Below are 14,202 nucleotides of genomic sequence, written 5' to 3' on the forward strand. Positions count from 1 at the left end.
GTAGTTTGATAAGGGTTTGAGAGTTACAACGGTGCAAATCGGTGCACAAAAGAGGCTACTTTAACCATAAGATTCAAAGTATGTTGGGTAAAGGAATCGATGAGGAGGACTAAGGAGGCTAAGAGTCTGCGGTAACGTATGATGAGAAAAGTTAGTGTTGCCCTTCGTTCAACAGAAGTTTCCCTCTCTCGAAGCCGAAGCGTTATGGGTGCGGAGAAGTCGATTAGTTAGACGACCCAAGCCTCTTCACGACTTAACGCGATTAACGTAACATGTACGAAGGAATTAACTGCACCTTCGGGTAGACCAAGAATATTCTCCTAATCCAAATTAAGTTCCTACAGAGTTCACTATGGATCTAGATGCATGTATGTAATGTGAATCCTAACGATACAGATGATAGCATGTGTATACAACACGTAACTACAAATTGGATGGGTTTTTTCTTATTTTATCGATTACCAATGTTAAACTAAATCAAAAATGTACAATTACTATTTTTGATACAATACTTTTTGTTTTTACGAAAAAATCGACTATCCAAGTTTTATCCAATACGCGTGCACTTGAGAGGTGACTCGAATTGCTTTCCCTTCACTTGGATTTTCTACTTCGAATTTACAGAAAAAAGAAAATAATGTTCTCTTTACGTATTGACATAAGTTACTATAATATTAAAAGTCGTCTAGAAAGTTTCATTGCTTTTTTTTTTTTATTGTGGAAAGTAAGTTTTAAATGTATATAATATTTTTATATTATATTACCGAATATTAAACGTTATACGATAAAAAATAGGATTGTATTATACATAATATATATATTACTAGATAAAATAAAATAAAATAAAATATAAAATATCGAGTATATAAAATTATTAATGAACTAAAGAAAAAATAAACAACTTTTGATTTGATCGAATACATTAATTCTTGTTTCAATTACAAATGAAACCAATTACAATTACACGTAATTTTCTCGAAAACAAAATTTCCTATAAAAAATAGTCATTCTCTATTTTCGATTAGCTGTCGAAGGTAGAATCAAAATCTATCGTTTCCTACCACAATTTTCTCACCCCTACAAATTAAGTCCCTCCGCCTACCTAGTATTAGTATACATATATAGATGATATTAGGGTATACCCTATCAAAGAAAACGTGTCACGTAACGTGTGTTAGTAGTCGATGTAAAAGAAAATGAGAGTGAGAGTGTATCTCCTCCCAAGGTAGCCTTACAAAGAGGATACTAATCATTTTCATTAATTATATTTTCAGCCGAGTCTACCTCGACGGTCGACGCCAATGGCATAGGTACCGGAAGAAGCTCCTTGAAGATGCAAGTGACTCGAGATGAGCTTGGCGATGTTTTCACGTGCAAGGTCAACAGCGTTGCTCTCTTAGAACCCATCACGGAAGACATTAAATTCGATATTCATGGTAAGTAGTATGTATACGTGCATGTTCATCCACATGTGTATACTTTTATAGGCTAGGTTATAAGTATTGGATAATATATATATATATATATATATATATATATATATATATATATGTATGTGTTTGTATGTGTATATATATGTTATTGACTTTTCTTACTTTTACTATCTTACATTCATATATATTTCTCGACAATATTATCATTATTTTCATAGTGCGTCCATTAAAGATGGATTTGAGCGGAGTGGTTGGTCATGCAGTGCAAGGAACGAAAATATTATTACAGTGTACCGTAAGTTCAGCAAGGCCAGCTGCCAATGTAACTTGGTACAATGGATCAGAACCATTGACCACTAGTAACGAAAAATACGAACTGTTTGAGACGAAAATATTTGAAAATGTGAGTGTGTGTAAGATAATCTAATCATTTTTCTTTTACATTATCTTTTATTTTTATTTTTATTTTCTTTATTTCAATTATATTGTGGTGTCTCGTGTAATTGATTATAAAAGCCAATTATCGGGGTGGTGATACTACGAGAAGAATTAAATTGAAAATGTAGAATGTAACTTTTCTTTTATTTTTATTTTTCTATTTAACTTTATTTTCGAGAAAAATAGCTTTTTAAGATTTGTCGAGTACTCGATTTAGTTTCAATTTATTTGACTATTCGTATATTTTTATAAAAAAAAAACATTTTTATACTTCTTTTAATATTTAAAAAAAAAAGCTAAGTCGAAAATATGGAATATTCAATTTTTTATTTTTTTGTTCTATTCAGTTTTATTTTGGAGAATAAATAAATTTCGAAAATTTGTCGAGTACACGCTTATAGTACTTAGTACAGTTTCAATGCAACGGATTTGACTATTTTATCCTGGAATATTTTGGAGAACGTTTTTATGCTTTCTAAATATCGTTGCAGAAATTGAAACCAAAATTTATTATAAAAACCGAATTTATATATAATTCTACATTTTCTACAAATAATAATTAGTTTTTCACGTAGAATCAACTTTCCTCCTTTTAGCTTGTACCATCAATAATAAGACACCTTTTATATATTATTATTATTATTATTATTATTATTATTATTATTATCTTTATGTTTCTCGTTTATTATCATCGCTCGGCTGCAAATATTGAAAAAAAAAATTACAAAAAAAAAAAGAAAGAGACTACTAGAGTATATTAAACACGACCTATTATTTCTAATCAATAAATTAAAAAAAAAATAAAAAAATAAAAAAATACCAAATGAGAATTATCTAATCGATCGTTTTTTTAACTGCTGCGCTGATCGTTATCCGATGAGAAGGGGGTGAGTTATGAGAGTGTAGTCGTCGGAGAGCGAAATTTTTCGCAGATTAATTTTTCCCAATCGTTATGCGTTTAAAACGTGAAATATTAATATATATATATATATATATATATATATATATATATATATATATATATATATACATATATATATTCGTATTAATAAAGGAAGCATCGTTTGAAAAAGAAAAAAAAGTAATAATAATAGAAGAATAAAGTGAACACAAAAAAAAAAAGAAATATATCGAATGAATATTATACGTCGATATTCATTAAAATTATACAAAATGTAGATTCGTATTTGTTTTTAAAACGTTAATACTCGTATTAGCACGGTGTTAATGTAAAATAAACCAAAAACAAATGTAAAAAAAAAAAAAAAGTTAATATCGTAGATGTAAATACGTTTCTCACATAAATATCGCGTAAATAAAATAATATATATAAATACGTGTATATAATACATAAATAAATATAGACGAGGTATACCGTTGATAGGATTAAATGACTTTAAACGATTTATTTGTTCGTAGAACGATAGTACATCAAAAACGATAAGTTATCTTGCTTTTACGGCATCGGAATACGACAATGGAAAAACGTTTAGTTGCATCGCTGAAAATCCTGTTATTCGTACTAAACGCCTTAAACCTATGAAAGAAGAAATTACGATCAAAGTATTGTGTAAGTAATATTATATGTGTGTATATATATGGTATATTTAACCTATTTATATATATATATATATATATATATATATATATATATATATATATATATATACCTATCTTATATATATATATTTAAGATAACACTTTTTAACACTTACTGTATCATTTATCTTCTTATATTTCGTTCATTTCACAGATCCGCCAATAATCAAAATGAAACCGGTTAATATAACCGTCAATGAAACGGAAGATTTTACAATTTTTTGCGATTACGAGGCTAATCCAAATACTTTGATTAAAGTCAAATGGTAAATAATATTTCATTTTAATATTTATTTATATTTATTTGAATCAATATAAAACATATATATTTTAGAAATATTTTTTATTAAGTGTTAAAATATTTTATGACAAATATTAGCCATCGATTTACAATATTAAAATATGATTCAAGTTGAAAAATTGGTATTTCACAAATCGGTGTAATATTAAAAATTTTATTTTAAAAAAATACCCATCGAAATATTCTATTGTTCTTTTTTTTAATTTTAAAAAAATTTCCTATCAAATAAATATATGAACTAAATTTTACATATCAAATTATTCGCCTTAATGGTTAATTATTTTCTATATTTAATATTTATTATTTCTTTTTAAATATTACCAATTTAATATTAATATTTTTATTAAAAATATATAATATATAATTTATAATATTATATATAATAATAAAAATATTTATTAAAAAACAATATATACAATATATAATATAGAATCTATTTATATATATACGATATATATTACAACAACAAATTAATATAAATAATAAAAAATTTTATTTATTTTATAAATTAATAAATATACGAAAAATTATTATTTTTCTTTTTTTTTTAAATTACCGGATAAATAAAAGCTTGCAAAATTATACATAAACAAAAGAAACAATAATTTCCAACCCTCTTATTATCATCATCATAATCATTATGGTAGCTATAGTAGTTTAAAAGTAAGGGAACATATCTAGTCGATCTTTGGCATTACTAATGCACCTTTTTCATTCGAAGCTAAAGAGGAATCCGTCCCAGGACATAATAAATTTCTCTAGCCTTTTCAACATCCTTTCATCCTGTCTTCCCTTCTATCTACTTTTCATTCTCTCGTCCTTTGTATCCACTACTTTCCCTTCTATCTTCTATCTGCTTTATTCTCTCCACCAGTCCTCTCTCTCTCACTGTCGTAATATATCATCCCCCATAGCCATCTTCAATCCGATCAACTTTGTTCGCTTTACACTTCGAAACGATATCATCCCTCTACTAATTGGCACTTTAGGCTTCACGTTTAAATTTAGTCCGAAAATCCTCTATTTAGGGGTGAAGGGGGAAGAGGGAAGGGAGAGGAAAGGATATAAAATTTTTTTTTATTTTTTTTTAACTTTTCACCTAGGAAATTCTTTCCTCCCTCCCTCGCCCACTTTCACACGTAAAATTAATTCCGCGAGATAATTTGGATTAATAAAATTATATTTTCAATGTTCTTCCGATCTTTATTAATTCGCTCAATTTCAATCCATTCGAAAATCAATGGGACGGAATGAAATTCTATTAATTCCATGAGAGACCCCCTCCCCTTTTTTTTGTTAATAAAATTATTCGACATTCGCGTACGTTTATTGGGTACCGTTCGTTTATTTGTTTGTTAATCAATGGAAGAGGCTAAGGGGGAAAGAGATTGGAATGAAAGTTTTGTTATTTCGTTCTTTTGATAAATAAATATAATAACGTTCGTTTTAATAATGTCATTCAAAAATTCCAAGATACTAAATATGATCCTCTTTTAAAAAAAAAAAAAAAAATTAAATTAAGGATGAAAAATTGTATTGCATCTTTTTTTGTTTCCATGATATATATATATATATATATATATATATAATCGATATATTTCTTAATAAATACATTCCAAAGATGTTCATCGATCTTCGTGTTGGTTGTGTGTTTGTTCATTTATGTAAATTCTAAAACCGAGGAATGGTATGAAATTTTTCTAATGTTCTTTTTTTTTTATTCTTTTCGTTTTTAATAAAAATACAATTGAAATACGTTCATGCGAAGATACCACCAATGACCCCTTTACGAGCATCCGTACTACATTTTTTTTCTTCCTATCCTCGCGATAAAGGATAATGAATTTTTGTATTATACAAATTCATTTGTTTTAACGGTGTTCGCCAATCTTCGTAGGTCGGTTGATTTGTTCATTGGAAGGGTACCATTGATCCCTATCGATTTATCCATCTAGCAACGAGTTGACCTTAATTCAAAGCCAGTCCTTCCCTTCCTTTTCCCCCTTCCCAACACCCTTACCCCTTGCTACGTTTTTCTCTCACTTTCACAAAGTTGCTTCCCTTTCAACAGTGGTAACAAGTAAATGGTAAAAATATTCATTAGTCCTTTTATACAATTCCGTAAATGTGTGTAGGTAAAACGTAACTGGCTCCTCTTTCGACGAAAGGAGGCCAAGAGAGCGATGTTTCTCATTTTTATTTTTTTTTCTTTCTCTCATTCTTTTCTTTTTCTATTTCTTTGACTCTCTCTCTCTCTCTCTCTCTCTCTCTCTCTCTCTCTCTCTCTCTCGTCGTCCATTCTTCTTTATTTCTTTTTTTGTTTGTTTTTTTTCATTCCCTTCTTCTTACTTCTTACCACCACTACCACTACCACCACCAACTCCTTTAGGTACCTTCCAAACGGTACGATGTATTCATTTCTTTTTAAAAGTCAGGTACGCTTCATTATTTGAACGGTGAAAACATATTTTTTTTTATATTTGTTGTTGCTCTCTCATCCCATTTTTCTTGTTATTACTTTAAAATCAAAGACTATGAAAAAACGAAATGTGAATTGTAATTTGTTTACAATTACATAAAAAAGGGGTCCAACCGAGTAGATACAAAATCATAATGAGTAAGTTACATTATTCGTAGTGTAAGATTTCAATTAAAAGAAAAATCTCGAATGAGAGTTCACCAGTCACTGTGACAAAAGGGATAATATCGTATTTGTTTGTGTTTGAACGTACATGTGCACGTGCGCGAGAAAGAAGAAGATAAAAAAGAGAAAATAATAAAAAAAAAGAAAATGAAAAAATAGTCAAGCTTTTGTTTATCCTTGCGATTATTTTTAACAGGTTACAAGAAGATCTGGAGTTAACACTAGACGAAGACGAGCATTATGAGGGTGGTAGTACGGAGAATACGGCATTAACTGTAAAGAACGCAACCGCTACCGATATGGGTTCCTATAAATGCATTTTAGAGAATAGCGTTGGGTCTACCAGTTCCAAGGAGAGCGTAAATGTGTCCGTTTTATGTGAGTATATCTGTACAAGAACCACCCTCCTTCCCCCTTTTTCACTATACACGTATGTGTAAGATACTAGTACATGTGTATGTGTTTATACGGTAAGATAGAAAATCGTGAATTTAATGTCGTTCATTCTCATGCACTTCTTCAGATAAACCCGTGGTAGAAGTGATATCGGATCCGGGTACCCCGGTGAACGAGGAAGAACGTTTGAACGTGTCGCTGAGTTGTTCGGTACTTTTTGGAAATCCCGAGATCCTAACGGCCGTAAGGTGGTACTTGGATGGGGATCTACTAAAGGAACTTCCAGACTGCACGACGAACGATACGATAACGTCAACGTTAACCGAAGAATCCTCCGGTATTTGCGACATTGACCCTAGCAAACTGTTATTGGAAGCTGTTGGACGTTCCTTTCATGGGGATTATTCTTGCGAGGGTAGAAACGATGCCGGTTGGGGTCCCATGTCACAAAGCACATCTGTCACCATTTATTGTACGTTCTTGCATTTTTTTCTATCTTTTTTTTCATTTATCTTTTGTTTTATTATCATTTCTCTAAATCCGACAACGTACCAAAATTCGACAGATAAACCTGGCCCGGCAACCATATCCTACGAACCCAAACGTGTTGTTAAAGGACAACAATTGTCTATCAGTTGTTCCGTAGTGGATCCTGGGAGACCGGACATAATTGGTTTCAAGTGGTTTCGAGATTTGTACAGGTTACCGGATGAGACCAATTCCATTCTCTATGTCGACATTGTCGACGTTAAAGTTGCCGCTAATTTTACCTGCATGGGTTTCAACGAAGCTGGTGTTGGATATCCCGCTACAACCTCTATCGATGTTTTAGGTAAATTATTATATTATATAATAATAACAATTAAATATTTTTTTTTTAAAGATTAATTATGATAAATGTTAATGTCCAGTCGCACCTACGTTTATCCAAGCCCTGGAAAAGTATCAAGGATTTGTTTACAATTCTAAAAACGTTAGTCTCGTTTGTTGGATAGAATGTGTACCAAATTGTAACGTATCTTGGTACAGAAATGGCGATCCCATAGATTTCGAAACATCCGATCGTTATTATTTATTAAACAGCCATAAGCCATTGGATTACGAAAACAATCATTTCGCAAGTATTCAATCCAATTTAACCTGGAATTTGACTGCATTACCAAACGGTCGCCTAGACCATATGGACGATGATGCTAAATTTACGTGTAAAAGTAGCGATAATGGTATTGGAATACCAATCGAAAGTACCACTCAATTTCACGTTGAATGTAAGTTTAAAAACTAATGTTAATGAATTTATAATAAACTAATTCATTTATTCCTTAAATTTCATTTAATTTTGGGAATTTATGTTACATTGATTTATTTCATTCCATTATTTAGTTCCACCAGAGAACATGACCATTTCGAAGAAGATAATAAACGTTACGGTTGACACCATACCGGAAACTGTCAGTTGCGACGCGAAGGCATATCCAAACGCAACCTTCAGATGGTTTCGCGAAGGTTCAAATGATACCATTATCGAAGGGCAAATACTTGATTTGAAAACACCAATACCTAGACGCAGCAATGGGACTTATTATTGCGAGGCATCAAATCAACACGGGAAACTTAATATTTCACTCGTCGTCAACGTCCAATGTAAATACCCTACTTTTTTTTATTTATAAATATTTCCAAATACAGCGATAACTCCTCCATTTAATATAATTGGAAAGACACATTAATATTTCACATTGTTTATGGTTTAATGTTAAAAGTATACGAGAGACCATTTTGTAATATTTCAAGCACGTGTTTTAGAGAGGTAAGATAATTTTTAATTTTTTTTTCATTTCCAAAGTTTTCATTACTTTTTTTCAGATATTCTTAGTTTTTAGATGATATTTATTAATTAATAATAAATATATAATAAAACAATATAATTATATAAATTATAGTTAAATTTTAGTAAATGTGTACTTAGTTTATTAGTATAATATTTAAATAAATATCATTCCAAAATTAATGCTATTACGATATAAATAATTTCATAAATTTTATTTCAACTAAATTGGATCGAATAAAAAAAGTAATAAGATAAATGTATGATTTAATTAGATAAAGAAAAAAAAACAAAACACCTGACATTGAAAAAACAAATTAGATTTCCAGTACGTACGCGTGGCCCTTTTTTATTCCATTATTTTTTTTTTGCAAATAATTTCATTTTATCCTCAAAACTTTTTCCATAAAACCATAAATAACGTTGATATTTATGTGTTACGATTGAAATACTTCAACCATTATATTTGTTTATTTTATCTCTCACATTTTTCTTGTTATGTTTTTTTTTTTATATATCGGTCGATTCTTATTGGAAATACGATATTTTTTTTTTTAACGAATTGTAAAAATTTTCTGTTGTCTGTCTGTCTGTCTGTCTTTCTCTCTCTTTCCTATGGCCCTTTTTTTTTCTTTCTTTTGAACGCAGTTAAACCTGAGTGTCAGATACAGCGAGAACGTTTGAAGGATATGGATTACATCAGCTGTTCGGCAATTGGAAATCCAGAAGAAATCGATTTCATCTGGTTCATAGAAAATGACAACGAAACGGTAGATTTCAAGATTCAGGATGGGATAAGCTATGTACTTTTGGATACTTCAATCACAAAATTTCGAACATACGTGTGCATTGCCAACAATTCAATCGGTCAATCCGAGCCCTGCGTTTTGGATATCTCCGGTGAGACAGATTTTCCAATTTTATTATTCATCGAAATATTTATTAACGAATTTATTTTCATTATTTTCCTTTTTTATTATTACGATTACACGATTGATTGATTCTCAATTGAATACAAAAATAAAAAAATAAAATATGAAATATAAATATCGTACATATCTACTTTTGGTTGTTACTGTTATTGTATTTTGTTTTTTATTTTTTTTTCTGTTTGTTTTATTTTATTTTTTATTTTTTCTTTGTGTTTTTTTGTTTAAATATAGGAGACGTACCTTGGTGGTATCGTATGGATGGTAACCTGTTACTCATTGCAATAATCGTATCTATTATCATAATACTTGCGATAATTATCGTCTGTGTAGTCATCCTTATAATTTGCAGGCGTAAACGGAAACAAATGAAATGTAAGTTGCTAATCGAATCGTTTTCTTTTTTGTTACTTTTTGTAATATATCGTCTATGTAATTTCGAAAGTCACTAAATACATTTTTGAATCACAATCAAACTGTGACTGATGTATTATTACCTGTAACAATTAATTCAGTAACACTTTAAAACACAATTTTATTATTTATTTATAAAATAATCATTTTATGTCCCATTATTCTTCGAAATATTTTCCCAATTATTTTCAAGGACACTTTGATTCATGTTTCAATCAACTGTCGAATTTATTAACGATGAAATTTTTTACGATAGCATTTTTTGATGCAATGAATCAACTCACAGAATTAATTTGTGAACCTAATAGTTTACATTGTTTAAAAAATTCATCAAAAATTTATTAACACTTTAATGGCCGCTCACAGAACATGTGTTTAATAGCCGGAACATTGGCCGTTATTTTATTTATAACTTTATATATATTTAAAATTATATATTAAATTAAATTTGTGTTGTTTTTTGTTTTATGTTAATTTTTTCGTAAATGACAATAAAGTTGTTTTTTAAATTAATTCTTGAAAAATATTACCGGGCCTCTGACGACGTTTGACTGCGTACACGTGCGGCCATTAAAGTGTAAATCATAAATAGTAGTGCGTGCAAAAAGTATATGTTTTCGAGATAAGGTTTTTTTTTATTACAAATGTTATATTTAGTGACTTTTGATTAAACATAGACAAATTATAATACACAATATTTAAATAAACAATATTAACGATAGATCGATTATCATTTTTTTTTTTGTAGACTCGAACGGAAATGGAAATAATAATCAAGCGAATAATATGACAGAAACAATGGGTGACAGTACAACTAAAACATTTTATGAAAATTTACCTTTCCACGGTATACAAGCTCCACCTAACAAGGTCAGTTTTAATCATATTGTTTTTTAATAATATTTGAATTAGATTAATTACAAAACAACAGCCACGTTGTTATTTTCTTGATAAATATTTTCTTCCTTTCTTTGAACATTTGAAGGCATTCAGTCCAGGATTTTCTGATTTGGATTATGCCGATGTGGATTATCGTTCTTACGGGCCAATTAATTACAAAGCTGCCAGTATCGCATTGTTTCAAAAACAACAGGCTATGGAAAGGCAACAACAAAATCAAAAGGAACAACGAAGACCACAAATGTATGGTCTTTCGGACGATAACGAAGAATTACTTTAATACACGGTATAAGAATAATAATTGGCAAATTATTTTTCTTCGAATTATTGATTTTTCAAAAAGAAAAGAAAAAACAAAACAAAACAACAAACTTATGACCAAAGTAATCAAGACTTCATTATTATTGAACTATTCGCGAAGATTGTAATAAGAACGTATTTATTTTTTTCTATACCCCTAAAAAAAAAAGAAAGAAAAAAAAATCACAAAACAAACGGAGGATAGTGGTGTATGTGTCTTATTTATTTATTTATTTATAAAGAGAAACAAAACAAATGAATTTATTGAAATAACATTTAAACACGGCATTTAAATTAAATATCATTGATTATACATTAACTTAACCAACACAAACAATGATACACGTATGTATATATGTAGGTATGCTTATGTACATACACAATTTCACTTGATTATTGTTAAAAAAGAAAAATTATGGAAAAAAAGAAAGAAAGTATATAATTAATGCAATACTGCGATCAACACAACCAACAACAACACAAACAACGTCACCACATGTGACAATGAATATTCATTTTTTTGGTATTTATTTATTTTTTCCCTGGGAACAAATCTTATACGAGAAACATTCTCTTCGTTAGTTATCAATTATTAACGTCAAACAATAACAAATTCGTAATCCATCATTTCCATAGAATTTACAAATCAATGGCACAAGAGAAAGAGAGAGAGAGAGAGAGAGTGTCCTCGTAATTTTAGGCAATATGCATAGCAATAATCGTAAATGATAACAAAAATATGTCGCAGATTTGGTATTATCGTCGAGTTTCAAAATCTCGATGAGGGAAATGTTATAAATTGTATGCCAATGTCCTTAATATATTGTTACGTCCTGCTGTAGGTCAGGGTGTGAGTGTGGGGTAATTTTACCTGAATAATTTAGAGCAGTGATTTCCAAAGTGGACACCACTGCCCCCCTGATTGGTGCTGCAGTAATTCAGGGGGGTGATAGAAACATTAATACATGTATTAATTGCTATTAATAATTAATACATTTATTAATTATTACATTTTTATTTATTTTGAATGAAAATTAAAAAAAAAATTAATTTCTAGGGGGCATTAAGTAATATTTTTTTCTAGAAATGGGGGCAGTAGGACAAACAAGTTTTGAGAACCACTGTTTTAGAGAAAGGTTCAAAGATCAAATTCAGGAGGTGTTTATAGTGGTAGTTACTCTCACTCGGATCCAATTTTACCCTACATGTCGCCTAATTCTGGGAAAGAACGCGTTTACTTCACTCTGATAAAAGTTTTGATTATCTGGCGCCATTTTATCTCCGGTTTCAGATTTATCAAAAACTGTGTTCCTTACAAACAGTCGAATATTTGAATTTAAGGCACGTACTGTCCTATCGGATCATTTTTTTACATGGTCAATTCCATGAACTGAAATAAACCTAACTGTTGTCACCGGATGTTGATAATTCATTACGTGGAGACGTAACAATATATATACATATATATATATATATATTATTTATTTGTTAAAAAAAAACCAAAAAAAGAGAAAAAAAATACAAACAAGAGTGTCTTCGATCAAATCCATTTCAAAAATCCAAAAATTTTTATTTATTAACACGCGCAATACATATGTGACGATAATTATGATAATTTCCATTAAATGGTGAATTGACAAAAATTATTTTATGACTTATTTGATAATATTATATAAAAAAATAACTTTTATATAAAATATATTAATATATTCATTTAATTTATGTAAAATATATATATATATATTTTTATATATAGATAGGTTTTTTTCTTTTGACTCATTGTAATAATTGTCATAATTATCGTTAAATATAATAAGAAAATTATTAAAACTGTATAAATATATTATATATATTTTTTTTGTTTAAATATTTAAAATTACGTATGCATTTGCATTAATGTTTATTTAAATGTAACTTTTCATTAACAAGGTTAGGTTACAATTAATGTCGAGTTATTTATGATTAGTTATTATTTGTTCAATTATTCAAATGTTATCTTAGATTTTAATATGTGTGTGTGTGTGTGTGTGTGTGTGTGTGTGTGTGTGTGTGTGTGTGTGTGTGTGTGTGTGTGTGTGTGTGTGTGTGTGTGTGTGTGTGTGTGTGTGTGTGTGTGTGTGTGTGTGTGTGTGTGTGTGGATGTCTGTATGTGTATTTTCACGTTTAGCCCATATCCTCGGTAAATGTGTCCAGATAGAACAGGGGAAGGCGGCGAGCTTACATTAAATATTAAGCTTGCGCGAGTTAATTGATCAGAGCAAGCCAATTAGTTTCATTATGTTATCTCCATCTTCGCGAGTTTCGCACAATGGACGACACGAGTAATATCGGGGACAGTGGGTCTCTCTCTTCGTGTGGGTAGACCCTCGTATTTTTTTTCGCGTCGAGATACGTAAGAGGATAAAGAATTTAAAAAAAATATTATTTCATAACAAAATAGTAAGAAAAAACGTAAAAAAAGATAATACAAGAGAGAAAGAGATAAAACATATACATTTATTATACTATATCGGTCTTAAGAAATATTTTTTCATTTTTTATTTCTAGGAAAGGTGATAAATTATTCGTCCTATATTTGATTTTGCAATAACATGAGGGATCCTATCACGGTTACATGTATTTTTTATCTACCGTTAATTCCCCATTTTTTTTTTTTTTTTTCTTTTATACTCTTGTCGTTTCTTACGAAAGTTTAATGGTTTAAAATTTATTTTTAATAAATATTATCATAAACAGATATAAATATTAACACACAAACCTAAATTATACGTTAGTTTGTTTTGCAAAATGTCCTTTGAGTTCAATTATTTGTAATAATTGAATAGATATTTAAAAATAACGCAATTAAAGTAATTAGTTTCTTATCGTTTTAACAATGTTAACCTTTAAAATAATAGTACTAAAAAAATAATATGAATAATTGTTAATTGGTTCTTCTATTAATTGTTATTTTTTTTTATTTATTTATTCAGATGAAAATTTAAATTAAATTTATTATATGCCTTATTCCGATTGGAAAG

General features: G+C 29.2%; 1 protein-coding gene across 13 annotated transcripts in view; it reads left to right on the plus strand.

The window, feature by feature from the left end:
* The window catches only part of nrm (neuromusculin), a 32,985-nt gene extending 20,237 nt beyond the window's left edge, over window positions 1-12,748 (plus strand). For all 13 annotated transcript variants that reach the window (XM_089176852.1, XM_089176857.1, XM_089176858.1 and 10 more), the window contains 13 exons: window positions 1,275-1,436; window positions 1,652-1,836; window positions 3,291-3,441; window positions 3,625-3,736; window positions 6,612-6,793; window positions 6,939-7,283; window positions 7,377-7,643; window positions 7,723-8,079; window positions 8,195-8,455; window positions 9,288-9,539; window positions 9,803-9,943; window positions 10,731-10,852; window positions 10,968-12,748. In XM_089176852.1, coding sequence (XP_089032978.1) covers window positions 1,275-1,436; window positions 1,652-1,836; window positions 3,291-3,441; window positions 3,625-3,736; window positions 6,612-6,793; window positions 6,939-7,283; window positions 7,377-7,643; window positions 7,723-8,079; window positions 8,195-8,455; window positions 9,288-9,539; window positions 9,803-9,943; window positions 10,731-10,852; window positions 10,968-11,162 — 2,732 coding nt within the window. In that variant the 3' untranslated portion in view covers window positions 11,163-12,748. The remainder of the gene's footprint in view (window positions 1-1,274; window positions 1,437-1,651; window positions 1,837-3,290; window positions 3,442-3,624; window positions 3,737-6,611; window positions 6,794-6,938; window positions 7,284-7,376; window positions 7,644-7,722; window positions 8,080-8,194; window positions 8,456-9,287; window positions 9,540-9,802; window positions 9,944-10,730; window positions 10,853-10,967) is intronic.
* The last annotated feature ends 1,454 nt before the right edge of the window (window positions 12,749-14,202 follow it).

The sequence above is a fragment of the Polistes dominula genome, unplaced genomic scaffold, assembly GCF_049000335.1.
Source record: "Polistes dominula isolate Pdom_NZ unplaced genomic scaffold, Pdom_raw_medaka contig_12, whole genome shotgun sequence".
Lineage (NCBI taxonomy): Eukaryota > Metazoa > Arthropoda > Insecta > Hymenoptera > Vespidae > Polistes > Polistes dominula.